The 13,890-nt window shown below is 36.6% G+C and overlaps 1 protein-coding gene and 1 pseudogene across 1 annotated transcript; both read right to left on the bottom strand.

Annotated features, from left to right (window-relative positions):
• Positions 1-2,385: 2,385 nt before the first annotated feature.
• On the bottom strand, positions 2,386-5,995 carry LOC104114048 (serpin-ZX-like; annotated as a pseudogene).
• A 5,171-nt stretch (positions 5,996-11,166) lies between these two features.
• LOC104114040 (WD repeat-containing protein LWD1) lies at positions 11,167-12,542 on the bottom strand. The gene has a single exon (XM_009624383.4). It carries the CDS (start codon positions 12,461-12,463, stop codon positions 11,423-11,425), a length of 1,041 nt encoding a protein of 346 aa, XP_009622678.1. The 5' UTR covers positions 12,464-12,542; the 3' UTR covers positions 11,167-11,422.
• Between the last annotated feature and the right edge of the window lie 1,348 nt (positions 12,543-13,890).

The raw sequence follows: 13,890 nt of genomic DNA, 5'->3' as shown, positions 1-13,890 counted from the left end.
CAAGACAACCGATAATTTTAATGTTTTCATATTTATATACAAGTTTAACCCAGCCGGTTGGTAACATAATTGATTAACAATGGTGTTTGGATTAGTCTTCGTGCACTATGGAAAGAAATCACATTTCTTGTATTCTTGAGAATTGAACCTAAGACCTCATAATTTTTCTTTCATTTTATTGACTATTCTCCTGCGAAAACTTTATGAATCATTAATTTTTTCTTTCATGGAGTTTACTAGAGATATCAACATATTATTTTAGCTCGTAGGAACAAAGAAAAAGAAATTTATTCCATACTCGATAAGTATCAATATCAGTACTTATTTTATGAGTGAATGAGTTTCAAAATTTCATAATTCAATTTTTCAATTAAACCACAACTTTAGCCTTGAACCTAAGACCTCATAATTTTCCTTCCATTTAATTGACCATTAGGTCACAGCATTGATAGCCGATAAAACTTTAAGCTACTATTAATAATACTTATCGTCCAATGAAATATAACAAAAAAAAAAAAAAAAAAAAAAAAAAACAACCGAACACGTATGGCGAAAAGAAGGCACATACAAGGAAGAATAGTTTTGATGGCAATGTCGATGAAGGGGTTACTATTAGGCAACTTCCTATGAGAGCAGCGGCAAAGAGTGTGTTATCATTTTAACTTCATTTCTACTCTAATGAAGGGGTTACTCTATTAGGCAATGTCAATGAAGGGGTTACTCTAATTTCTACTTCATTTTATTTTATCATTTTATTAGCATCATCATTGTAATATCATCATAAAGTGTGTTATAAACTTTGTAATGATCATAGAATATCTAGTTCGTTCTAGTTCTTATTTTTTACATGTTTGCTAGTAGTTGAGGTTGTTCATGCCTCAATAGGAATTGTAAGGTAAGATCTAACTCAGTATGTGTTTGCTATATGTCCTATGCTGTCGGGAATGTATCCAAACGGCTATGAGATCATCCGCCCTCGTGAGACTTTGCCAGCAGCCACATCATGAGCCATATCATGAGGCTGTCATATGGAGGCGCACATGGATAATTATATGGCCAAGGTAATAGAGGCAACACGACTGCAGCTTTTGCCCCCTTTATTTGTACTCTTCCTTTGTGATTTTTTCTTTTTATTATTAATAAAATAGCTACTAGGCAGCCTGCCTAGTAGTATAATTTGCTTTTTTTTTTAAATCCATCTCGCCAAATTAGATTACAAGAATATTTAAAGAACCAGCCAACCACAAGCATATTAAGAAAAAGTTCCCCAACACACATTATATGATTAGGATAATCAAATTTCAAGGCCGGAAGAATTAAACCACTTAACCAAGATTAATCTGCCAGAATTTTCTCCATTTTCCAAGAAAATCAGCTTGGCTAGCTAGTTATACAATGAAGTGTAGATAAGTTTATATAAAGAGAGCAAGGGAAATAAGACAACATATCTAATAGGCTATTACAACGTAACAGATTAAAATTTACATTGATGGAAATAAGACAACATATCTAATAGGCTTTTAAAACGAAACAGATTAAAATTTACATTGATTACTATCATATAAAAACATTGATACAATAAAAGATTTCATGTTAATAAATGCTTGGCAAAGGATAGAGGCACTCACGTTTATCAAATCATAAGGTATTTGATTTGCTTTAGAATAATATTTCAAAGTAGCCTTATTAGGCTGTCATTTAGACCTCGAATTACATCATCTAAAGATAGACCCGATAATTTACAAGGACCAGAAAGTTTGTAACAAGTTATTGAGAAGACACCTTGGTATACATGCATGGTTTATCGCAGTGATATACTCTTTTAAATGAGATATGCATCATCAACAAGAATAACTTTAATAGAAAAGTGGATGTGCTAGTAGCAATTCCTAACTTGCTTTAGGCATGGGTCGATTTTGAGATAAACCTACACATGTACTTCTCCACAGTTAGAAAACATATGTAGCTACAGAAATGAAGCCTTATAGCCTGTTTTGTCAGCTTTTTTTTTTTTTTTTTGGCCAAAAGTTCTTTTTTTTGGCCGAAAGCTTTTGGCCAAAAATTGAGGTATTTGACCAAGCTTTTAGAAGGAAAAAAGTGCTTTTGAAGAAAAGCAGAAGCAAATTTTGAGAAGCAGAAAAATGTAGCTTCTCTCCAAAAGCACTTTTCTGAGAAACACTTTTGAGAAAAATACACTTAGAAGCAATTTTTAAAAGCTTGGCCAAACACTAATTAGTGCTCAAAAGTGTTTTTCAAATTAATTAGCCAAACACAAACCAATTCTCACCAAAAGTACTTTTTTGAAAAACACTTCTCAAAATAAGCAGATTTTAGAAGCTTGGCCAAACAGGCTATTAATCCTTACCAGCCTGATCTTGTTGCTCCTGGTAACAAACATCGCAACCATAACTAGAAACTGAAATACTGGACAGACCTTTGATGTTAAATCTTTTCAAAGTAGAACGTAAAGCATAAGTAGGATTCAATGAAGAGTACATGACAATACGCTTCCAAAATAAATTACTTCTACTTCAAGATGGAAAAGGCTTGAAGGCGGAATTTGATCCAACTCTGTGCACGAGAAGAAGTCCAAGCACTACTCAAAAAGACGAAAAGAGCACATATCAACCTCCATGTAGTGGAATATGACTTATTCAGAGAGAGGATTAAGGACGCTACCGGCAAACAATATCATGCCTGTTGCATCTTCTCTAATCAGGACGAGAAACGGATGATCAGCAACGAACTCAACTGTGTCCACAGACGTATATGACGTTAAAAAACACGAACAATAGGTTACAGCTGCAGCTTCTCTTCCCTCTTCATTTACCTCAATAACGGACTTTTGAAAAATTTAAAACCTTAAAACCTTCAAAAGCTTTTACGTATTGCCTATTAATACTAGTCATGAATGACACTCGAACAGAGGTCCCGTTGAGAAGGCGGAACACCTTGCGTTTTGTCAATGAAGCATTGAACTGTTTATCCCACGCACCTTTGAAGTAGAGTGCGTTTGCCAAGACAAGTGTTGTTCTATAGTCAACTGATTTGGGAGAAAGAATTCCTCTGATAAGGCCTCTTGTTTCCTTTTCAACACATTGATTCACTTGATTTGCCACCTCAGAAGCCTACAACATCAATCAAAATTCTGTAAAACTAATATAAAAAAGGATTCTTTAATTTTATTTTATTTTATTTTTGGTTGTTTGGAGTAGGAAGATTTTATAATGAAATTGTTACTTTTGATGTCCTAGTTCACAATCCATTTGCACCAAGTTTGATCAAGCTAAAAGTAGAAACGCAATTATAGTATTTCATTTATGCTATATACACCTAGCTGGTTATCAGCTGCACAATATTAAAGCCTAATAATTAGAAAGTATGACAAATTCATGATTTAAGTAAAAGAAAGGAATAACGAATGAACTAGATGGCATCTGCATTTTTTGTAGTAATTAATAACTCAGGAACTCATAATTTTCCTCATACTATAATGATGTCACCATTAAGCAACCTCATAGCTAAATCAATCAATGGAATTAGTTGGTTTTGAAATTCATGAATCCACTGTTTCAATCCATTTGCTGTCTATCCACTTGTTGTCTGTTCATTCCAATACTTAATACTACTTCTGATTATTGCGTGCTCAAAATAACATGCAGACATAGAAGTAGCTACTGTAATTTCATTAAAAAATAACTATGGTCAAATCTAAGTAATTGGTAGCTTGATATACCTTATACATTGCAATTATTGCTCAAAACAGTAAAGCAGTTAGAAAATCATCCCTACTTGCAGTGATGGAGCCACCTTAGGCTAAGGGGTGTCTCGTCAGAAAATTACAATGTATAGCAACATCAAAAGTTTAGTTATTTTATGTATATATATTATATCTTGAATTCTCTTAGCTTCTTAGTTTATTTTTTTATATTTTCATAACCCTTAAGTGAAATTTATGGCTCCCGAGGGGATTCAGTGCCCAAATTATGGTGCATCTTTTAATCTGTCAAAACGTCGGATTTCTAAATTTTCGTAAGGCCCTCCTGGAATTCCTTCCAGAGCCTGTTGAATAATCTTTATGGATTCTGTCATTTCACTGATTCGTACTAAATAACGAGCTAATGAATCCCCTTCTCGTTGCCATTGAACCTGCCAATCAAATTCGTCGTAAGACTCATAATGATCAACTTTACGAAGATCCCATTCTATTCCGGAAGCTCGTAGCATTGGTCCCGATAAACCCCAATTTAATGCTTCGTCTCCCCCAATAATGCCTAACATATAATGCTTCGTCTCTAAGCAGCCCTTAACTACATATGCATATGATCATATACTCACGGTTTCACTGCCAAACTAGGTATTTTATGTACATAAATTTTAGAATTAATCTAATATTATGTGCTGAGGCTCATGCTACAAAAATGTTGAATGATACACTTGGTTGAATTCTGAGTTATTTACCTAGAGGAAAGGAAACAGCATTGTAAACATTGTCCCCAATACGTATGAAAGAAGGATTAAAGTTCCAAGTCTGGTCGAGCCAGAGGCCGTTAGCGGTAGACAAAAGAGGGCGACCATTGGGACTAGCATCAGCAAAGACAAAATTGACAAGCTCAGAAGAGTGACGGTTGAGTTCATCAATAGAGTAGGATTTGAGAAAATAAAGAAGCTGGTCAAGGGTCGGACCACTTGAACCCGCCGTGATGAGACCCAACAATATTTGTATTGATGACGGAGAGAAGACCATGTTTCTATCCCCTGCCATTGGAAAAACATACTTGGCTAATGTTAAAATACTTGTGTCTGCTTGCTCAGGTCCAGTGTGGCTACGGAGTGCTGCCCTTAAAAATCTCCTTAGAATACATGCTTTGCAACCACATCCCTCTGCTTTATAATCAATTTCCGGTGATACATATTGGAGGAGATTAATGTTCCTGTTTGTAATAGTGGAGGAGGATGAATTTTGAACGAGGAAATTTATAGTATTTACTAACAACTATCTATTTTATTAAAAAATTGAAGGAAATAATTAACTTATTTTTATGACTCTTCACATTAGACCGCTAGTTTTACCTAGTTATTCTCTTCTTAACAAAGTTGCCAACAAAACTATTCCATAGGAATAGGAGTAGCGATGTGGATGGAACTGGAAAGTAATTGAAAACCTCTCTTTTTCTCTTTTTATAATTTAAACTTAAATGACCAAAATACTATAGATGGAATGTCAAAGTGGAATGTTCATAATTGACCTCAAAATACTAAAAATATTAGTTCATGCAGATTTTTGTAGTTTTTTAGATTTCAATGTTCTAAATGTTGGGGAAATAATTGAATTATAAAAGTTTTTGCGTATATAATTTGAAAAAGGGAAGGATTTATATAAGTTAAAATTGTCTTATATAAGGATTTACATTCTCTTAATTTATCGTTTACGTTAAGTACCGTATTGGGGTGGAGTGGATGAAATGAAGGTTAGCATCTGGAGTCCTGTGTGACAAGAATGTGCCACCGAAACTTAAAGGTAAGTTTTATAGAGCAGTGGTTAGACCGGCCATGTTGTATGGGGCTGAGTGTTGGCCAGTCAAGAATTCACATATCCAAAAGATAAAAGTAGCATAAATGAGGATGTTGAGATGGATGTGCGGGCACACTAGGCTGGATAAGATTAGGAATGAAGATATTCGAGAAAGGGTGGGCGTGGCTCCGGTGGACGACAAGATGTAGGAAGCGCGGCTTAGATGGTTCGGGCACGTGCAGAGGAGAAGCCTAGATGCCCCGATTAAGAGGTATGAGTAGGGTTGTGCATAATTTGGTAAATACCGATTGCCGTACCGAAACCGAAAATTTTGGTATTTGGTATTCGGTATTCTGGTATTCGGTATGGTATTTGGTTTTTTAAGTTTTAAAAAAAAATGGTATTAGGTATGGTATTTGGTATTTTAAAATGAAATACCGATACCGTACCGAAATATATATTATAATACACAAAACACATATTATCAATTATAACATAAATATAAAAAAATTTAAAATTTTACTTTCTTTCATCCTCTAAGTTCATCAATTAACTTTAAACAAGTAACAAAGACATTTCTAATGATCAAATTTATTCATTTATGCACAGTTTTCTCTCTATTGGTTGATATTTACTAGTTTTGGACAAAACTTTTGTAACAAACTTTTTCAGTTTTGTACTTTTGAGTACTTTAATTTAGAACATTACGGTCTATGGCTCAATCCACTAGTTAGTATTCAAACCGAATAAACCGAAGTTACCGAACCGAATAAACCGAAACCAAAAGGAGAAAAACCGAACCATACCGAATTTAATTAGGTACGGTATTGGTATAGGATTTTAAGAAACCGAATACCAAAAATACCGAACCGAAATGTCTAAATACTGTACCGTACCGACCGAGAACACCCCTAGGTATGAGCGGTTGGCTTTGGGAGGTACGAGAAGAGGTAGAGGACGGCCTAAGAAGTATTGGGACGAGGTGATCAGACAGGACATGGCGCGACTCCAGATTTCCGAGGACGTGGCTCTTGATAGGAAGGTGTGCAGGTCGAGTAATAGGGTTGTAGGTTAAGGTAGTCGAGCATTTTTCCTCTTTGCACTGGCTAGTCTGGTAGTGTTTTTTCTAGGACTGCTAGCGGTTTATGTTGTATTTCACACTTTTGCATAGTATTTGTGTTACTGTTTTTCTATTTATTTGTTGTCTCTCACGTTGCTGATATTACTTTTTCTGGTTTCTGCTGTTGTTACGGATCTATTGTCTCTGAACCGAGGGGTCTCCCGGAAACAGCCTCTCTACCCTTCCGGGGTTGGGGTAAGGTTTGTGTACACTTTACCCTCCCCATACCCCACTGGTGGGATTCTACTGGGTTGTTGTTGTTATAATTTATCGTTTATGTACGCTATTTCCTTCTAACGAATTTGATCCTTTCTCATCTTATTTAATCTTGTATGACAGCACATCGACCTTTAAGGTTCACATCTCTGTTACACTCATCTTGTGGATAGGTTGGGATTAGAGGCCCAACATTTACTCCTATACAACATTGTTGGCTTCGCTATAGCACTTGCCTTTTCACTTCGGTAGGTACCTCCCTATCACTGCTCATGTGGGACTCTGCCAAATTGAGCTTCTCGGATCCTCAAAACAGCTTATATTCCTTTTTTTCCATATACACCACCAAATAGCATATGGTGTTCCAAGTCTTCTTCAAATGTTTTGGCAGCCCTTTCCTGCTAAGGGTAACAAGTGGGCTTCATCCGGGCCCAGGACCGGCTCGGGCCCCCGGGTTAAGTAGACTAAGTGGGCCGGAACCGGTAGGACTGCTATAAGTGGGCTTGGGCCGGTCTCGTGGGCCGTTTCTTGCGTAGTAACCGTTTGGTCCGCCAAGGGACCGAGACCGGACCGGTCACTTGGCGGGCCAAACGAGCCCAACGGATATTTTTTAAAAAAAAAACTAGTCGTTTGGCTATTTAAAAAAGAGTTGTCGGGCTTTAAAAAATAGTCGTTGGCTATTTAAAAAATAGCCATTTAACCCTCCAACTTAATTTTAACCCCAAACTTTTTATAATTACACTTTTTTCCTATTTTCAAAGGGTGGAGAAATTTATAAACTTGTTATTGATTCTATGAGAAAAAAGTTTAAAAAATATTTTTTCCCTATTCCCCCTATTTATGGTGTTGCTGCTTTGTTAAATCCTTGTATGAAATTAGGAGGTCCTCAATTTTGGTATGAAACTGTTTATAATGGTTTAGCACTTGAAGATGATGAGTTATTGAGTTGCCTAAACTTCCGGAAGCAATAGCCTCAATTAGAGAATAAATGCTCAAACTATTTATAATGCTTATCAAGTTGCATTAAATCAGGCTAGACCAAATGTTCCAACTCATTCTGATTCTCAATCATCTAAAAGAACTGTGGGAGTAAGAGTACTTAGTGCTTGAGCGGGGTTTAGGGGTTCTTTTGGTTCTAGTAGTAATGATTTTTCACAACTAAATGAGCTTGAAGTTTATTTGTCGCAGCAAATTGAGAAAGTGAATCCCGACGGCTCCTTTAATATTTTGCAATGGTGGAAGGACAAAAAACAACACTTTCCGGTTCTTTCAAGGATGACCCGAGACATTTTTACTATTCAAGCTTCAACAGTGGCATCGGAGAGCGCTTTCAGTCAAGCAAAACTTCAAATCGGTGATTATAAAGCGTCTATGAGGTAGAACTTGAAAAAATCAATACTTTTCAGAGATTGAATCCGTTCGGAAAGAAGAAATTTTGGACTTGCTGAATCACAACCAGAGAAAGATGAAGCTTACGAAAAAATGCTAGCTGAACTTGTTGAAGATGCTGCTTCACCCAACAATGGAAGCGGCGATGACCAAGCTATTTTTCCGCCGCCACCAACGGAAATTCCTCCGAACCTTGAAGGATTTTTGAAGTTTGTAATAGATAGCATGTAACTTGTATGAACAAAAATTAGTATGTATTATGTAACTTGTATTTTGGTACATCTTGATTAGTTCCTTTTTCTTCTCAATGGTGGTATTAGCACCTTGTTGTACTCATTCCATAGGAGGAAAGGAAGACTAAGAAAAGATATTGCCATGTTTTTTATTGCTATAATAAAATTACAAGACATTGCTTTGAATATCTTTTTACAATATTTTTGTCTTTAAATTTGAATTAAAAAATTAGGTCACAATTCTATAATAAATTTACAAGGCATTGCCTTAGATATTTTTTTAATATCTTTTTGTCTCTAATTTCTATTTAATTTTAAAAAAAAAACACAACTTAGCCGTTGGGCCCACTTAACCACTTAGCACACGGGCCCGGTCTGTTTAGCCCGGGACCATGAGTTCGTGGGCCCGGTCCCGGGCCGGTTCCTACAAAAAGACCGTTTAGCCCGGGACCGCTAAGCCCGTTTATTTAAGGATCGGGACTGGACCGGGACCGCGGCCCACGAGACTGGCCCACTTGGCCCGTTTAGGGCCCGGACCGGCCCACTTGCCACCCCTGTTTCCTGCTCTTGCAAAGGGGAAATTCTACTGTTGATCCATAGCCCATTTTATTCGCATCAAATTCTCCTATGCACAACATCTTCATATATCATTCTATTTTCCTTGAACAGTGAGCCTAGATATATAAAGTGTCTACATTTAAGCACCTCAATTCCATCTAATCTCCCCTCAACTTCACTGTTGTGTCACTGGCTAATAAGTGAAGTTGTTGATCCTTCAACATTCAAGCTCATGACGACATGACATCAATGGAGTTATCACCAGTGCCATCATAGCCAGGCACATGCCAAAAAGATCAGATAACTTAAGCTTACTACAGCTGAAATTCTATTGGGTGTCTAATCAAAGTGACCCCCCCACCCCCCTGGTAAAAAAAAAAAAAACACTAGCAGCAATAGAGAATATCTATATTATTCAATGGACTAGATGAGGTCGCATGTCGATTGGACAAAATCCAAGATTCGAGTTTCGGAAACAATTGAGACACCACAAAACTCATGATTTCCAGGGTAAAGAATAAATAAGCAGAGCGTCACCTTCACGCTCCCTCATCAACAAAATGAAGATTTTCAAAAATTTCAAGTTGAATAATAAATATACAGAGCGTCGACTTGTCACGCTTTATGATCAAAGACACAAGGAGGAAAACAAGACTGGGTGAATAACTAAGTAAACAGAGCATCACCTTGTTGCGCTTTCCTCTCAAGACACGAGAAGGGATTGGGTACTGCTCCGCATGACGACAAGGATCAAACCTTGAGGTGATCTAGTTGAGCTGAAAATGCATGCAGCATCCAGTTAAATATCAAAAGAATTAGAACTATCCACACATGCACACTTAAAGTAGTGAGGGAACCAAAAAGGTTATTTCTCTTCGCTACATAGCTTCATAATCAGCTCAAAGTACCTACTCCTGCCATTCTAAGATCACATAGACATAATAGAACGACTTGTGTAATACACATGCTTAATAACCCTTTTCTTCCTTGTGATTGTGAAATGGACTAAAAAAATTGCTGCGCCAAAAACCTGCAGAGAAAGAGTGCACTATACCTCTTCATCACGGTGCATGAAATTCATGAAACCTTCATGGTGATTATTGTGATGAGCAAACTTGGGAGCGTTAGCTGGGAGCTGCAAATAGTTTGGCCCAAGACGGTGTCTCTGGTATCAGAATATGAGAATATTCTAATCTGGAGAAGCTTATCAACTGAATAGTAGATACCAGGGACAACAATAGCAGGGAAAACGCAAGCTGCTCGTTGGACAAGTTCCATGTTAAATAGTCAAAGAAGATGCTACTAAGATGCCAAAGCATTTCAGCATCTTCTTTATTCCAGCGTATCACATAGTCTGATTCCCTGTATCTCAATCCAAAGGTTTTGAAGTCTCCAACAATGAAAAACTACACACTACCAATTAATGGGACAAAGATTCGCCATATATCATTGTTTCCAACGATGAAAAACTTCACCCTTCACCAATACCAAGCAGAGGCGCTTATTACGACAATGACTGCCTCCAGTTGGATATTTCAAGCACATAGTTCCAAATTTAGCTGCTGGGAAGTAGCTGATTACTGAGGCAGTGATTACTCCGAAATCATTGGAGATACTTACGCTTCGAACTGGCAGAGTAAATCTAGAGTTTGTGGGTTTGAAATGAGTGTGATCTTATATGTAGAAATTCTAAATTTGTAAATATATACACACACACACGCGCACACACATATATATATATATTTTGAGCCGACAGCAATAAGTTCAGTTAAATCCACAAAACCGCTACTAGATTCTGGAACTAATGCCTAACATCTTATCAAATGATATGCGTCGGAATCATAGGTCTCGTGAGAAGTTAACACTGTTACTAAATACAATCATTTACGAAGTGGAACACATGTTGCTACCCTTTTGCTCATTTTACAACTTCTCCAATTCGAGAAGTACCACGGGAACTAACTTTCCGAAATGGTTATTAAATGGTGCCTGAAACTCTTGTGATCAGTTGATAAGAACTTTAAGCTAGTACTACTATTTATCTTACACAAGCAATTTCTAAACCTAGCATGTGGAAGTATTAACAGTTCCTTAGTGTAGAAACAATTCTCCTAGGAACATCAAAACACATATGATTAATTAATCCAACTGATGTTTTCAATAAACAGAATACAAACTACAGAAGTTGCAGACCAACCACATTAATGTGGACGAACTGAATCACAGACCACATGAATTCCAGTCTTCCACCATAATCGAGCTCGGGCAAAAGCACAGCTATTCAGGTCTAACTACTGTCAGTAATAAGCCTCAACTTTTTGGGAGTAAAATACCAAAAAGGAAAAAAAAAATTACTTGCGCAGCTGTTTGAAAGAGCGAACATATGCTAATTCACACCCTTAGAATCTGAAGCTTGTTGGAGAAGGCAATGGCAACCCAATCAGGCTGGGAGGAAGACCACTGAAGCTGCTCGATTTCAGCACCTGCAGTATAAGCCAGAATTGGATCCAATCCACCTTCAATAGGCTGGCCCATTGAAGACAAGTCCCAAATAAGCGCCTGAGAGTCATCACCAGCAGTGCAAATATGGCAAGAGCTGTGAGGGGCCCAAGCAATGGCATTCACGCTCGCCTGATGCCTTTGTAGTTCCACTACAGGAAGCGTAGGGAAACGAATATCCAAAACGACAACCTTAGCACTGTCCATTATTATAGTAGCCATGTACCTAGGATCCTGTTTGTTCCATCCGAGGCGAACAAGTGGCGTATCGGGCTCAGAACTCTCGTAAATTATCGTCGAATGCTCCTTATCGCGTAGGTCAAAAACCCTAACGGATCCATCAGCTGAAACGGAAGCAAAAACTCCAACGCCGCCCCAAGCAATATCATAAACCTCCTTATCGTGAGCAATAAGCTGAGTATCCACAGTCTCCCTCTCAATATCCCAAATTGTACACGTGGTATCAATGCTAGAAGTACCAATTCGCTTCGGCTCAGCTTCATTCCAGTCAAAGGAAGTCAACGGACCAGAAAATTCACTGTTCCGGTTATTATTTAACAAGCTCTTCATTTCGACCCGACTGTTATCGGACGCGACCCGCCAAATCCGTAGATAATCGCTCGAGGTAGCGAGGAGGTCGGGTTTTTGGCATTCCTTATCGGGTATAAAGATGACTTTAGTGGGCGGGTACGGGTGCTCGAATGATAGTTTCGGGTCGGAGCGAATCTCTCCATTGGAGTCGTCCAGCTGCACGATTTCGACCCGGTTCGGGTACTGCTCGAGTAAACTGGAAATGGCGAGGCGGTACTTCTTGTCCTTGCGAACGCTCCAGTTCATGGCGTAGATGTGCCATGGCGCCTCGTACGTGTAGATCTCGGACCGTCTTTGTTGCTCGTCGGACCCGTCTTGGTTCGGATCGCTGCTCGCTCCCATTTCTCAGTTCTTTCCCTCCCTGTCTCCGCCGAATTAGGGCTTGAGTGAACAAAGAAGATAGGAAATACTTTAGTCTTGTTTGGATGTTACCCATGGTATGTATTTTATGTTAGTATTGTTATCCCAAAACAATGTTTGTTTTGATTATTTAGTTAAAATTGGTTGTATTGTATTGAACAATAAAAAATTTTATTTTTTGAAATAATTAATTTGGTATAGTAGAATTATTTTTTATTTTTCTTTCCAGTTATGTTCTAACTTATTACTTCACAATTCTATTTTACGCTTTAACTTTTTTTTCATTTTAACTTCAAATCTCTAACTTATAACTCACTTTGTCTTCCTTACCTTTTTTTTTTTTTTCTGCCAACTCCAATATCAAAGGTAAAAAAGTATAGTTTGCCTTCTTTTTTTTCGATTTTTCTCCTAATTTAATTTTAACTCCAATTCTAATTACTTTAATATCCAATTAGACATAATATTAGTTGTTTTCAAGTATGGTTGTTTTCAAGTGTATAAAGTGTTATTATTTATCTTCCTAACTCCTTGTTTCTTTATCATTATTCTTTTTTTAATGATAGTTAAGCTTATTTTTCAGGTTTTTGCTCTTGCTTTCACATGGCAATTGAGTTAGAGTAATATTAGTTATGGTATAATTCCTAGGATTTCATGGAATATGAATATTTCGTTATGGATTATATGTTACTTTGTTAGAAAACTATTATGTTATGTACTTTAAGTTATGGATTATATGTCATGTTGGGAAATATAGTCAGACCTCTCTGTAACGGCATTCATGTATAACAACACTTCACTATAAAAGTCAAGTTTTTTCCGAAACCAATTTTCATGTTATGTTATAATATATGTTCTCTATAACAACACTTCTCTATAATATCCAAAAATATTCGGAACAAACGAGGTTGTTATAGAGAAGTTTGATTATATTATATATGATCTAAATTCTGAATAGAGTGTACTTAATATTTTATTTTATTATTTTATTATTATTATGATCTACTTATTAATGGAGTTTACTTATTATTATTTTTAATATTATTAATTTTTTATACTAATTTTGTTAGAATTTGCATGAATTTAACTGTGTAATCTATTTATAAGACATAATTGGTGATAAATTAGTCGAAATAAATTTTCTTAAATTATTTTTATATGTAATTCTTGATAAACTTAATATTTAAAATAATTGGGGGTATTTTAGTAAATTTATCAATTACAGTACAATACGATGCAGTCAAACCAAACAACAAAATATTATTTAACAACAACAAACCATACAATCTATCCAAACGTCGTATTCATAAAACGATACGGTACAATACAGTACAATACAATACAATATATTATAAAACGATTGGTAACAATGATCCAAACGAAGGTTTAATGTGCTAGCCTTCAGGAGGAAG

Source organism: Nicotiana tomentosiformis, chromosome 4, assembly GCF_000390325.3.
Source record: "Nicotiana tomentosiformis chromosome 4, ASM39032v3, whole genome shotgun sequence".
Classification (NCBI taxonomy): Eukaryota; Viridiplantae; Streptophyta; class Magnoliopsida; order Solanales; family Solanaceae; genus Nicotiana; species Nicotiana tomentosiformis.
This window is presented reverse-complemented; position numbering and strand designations above follow the sequence as displayed.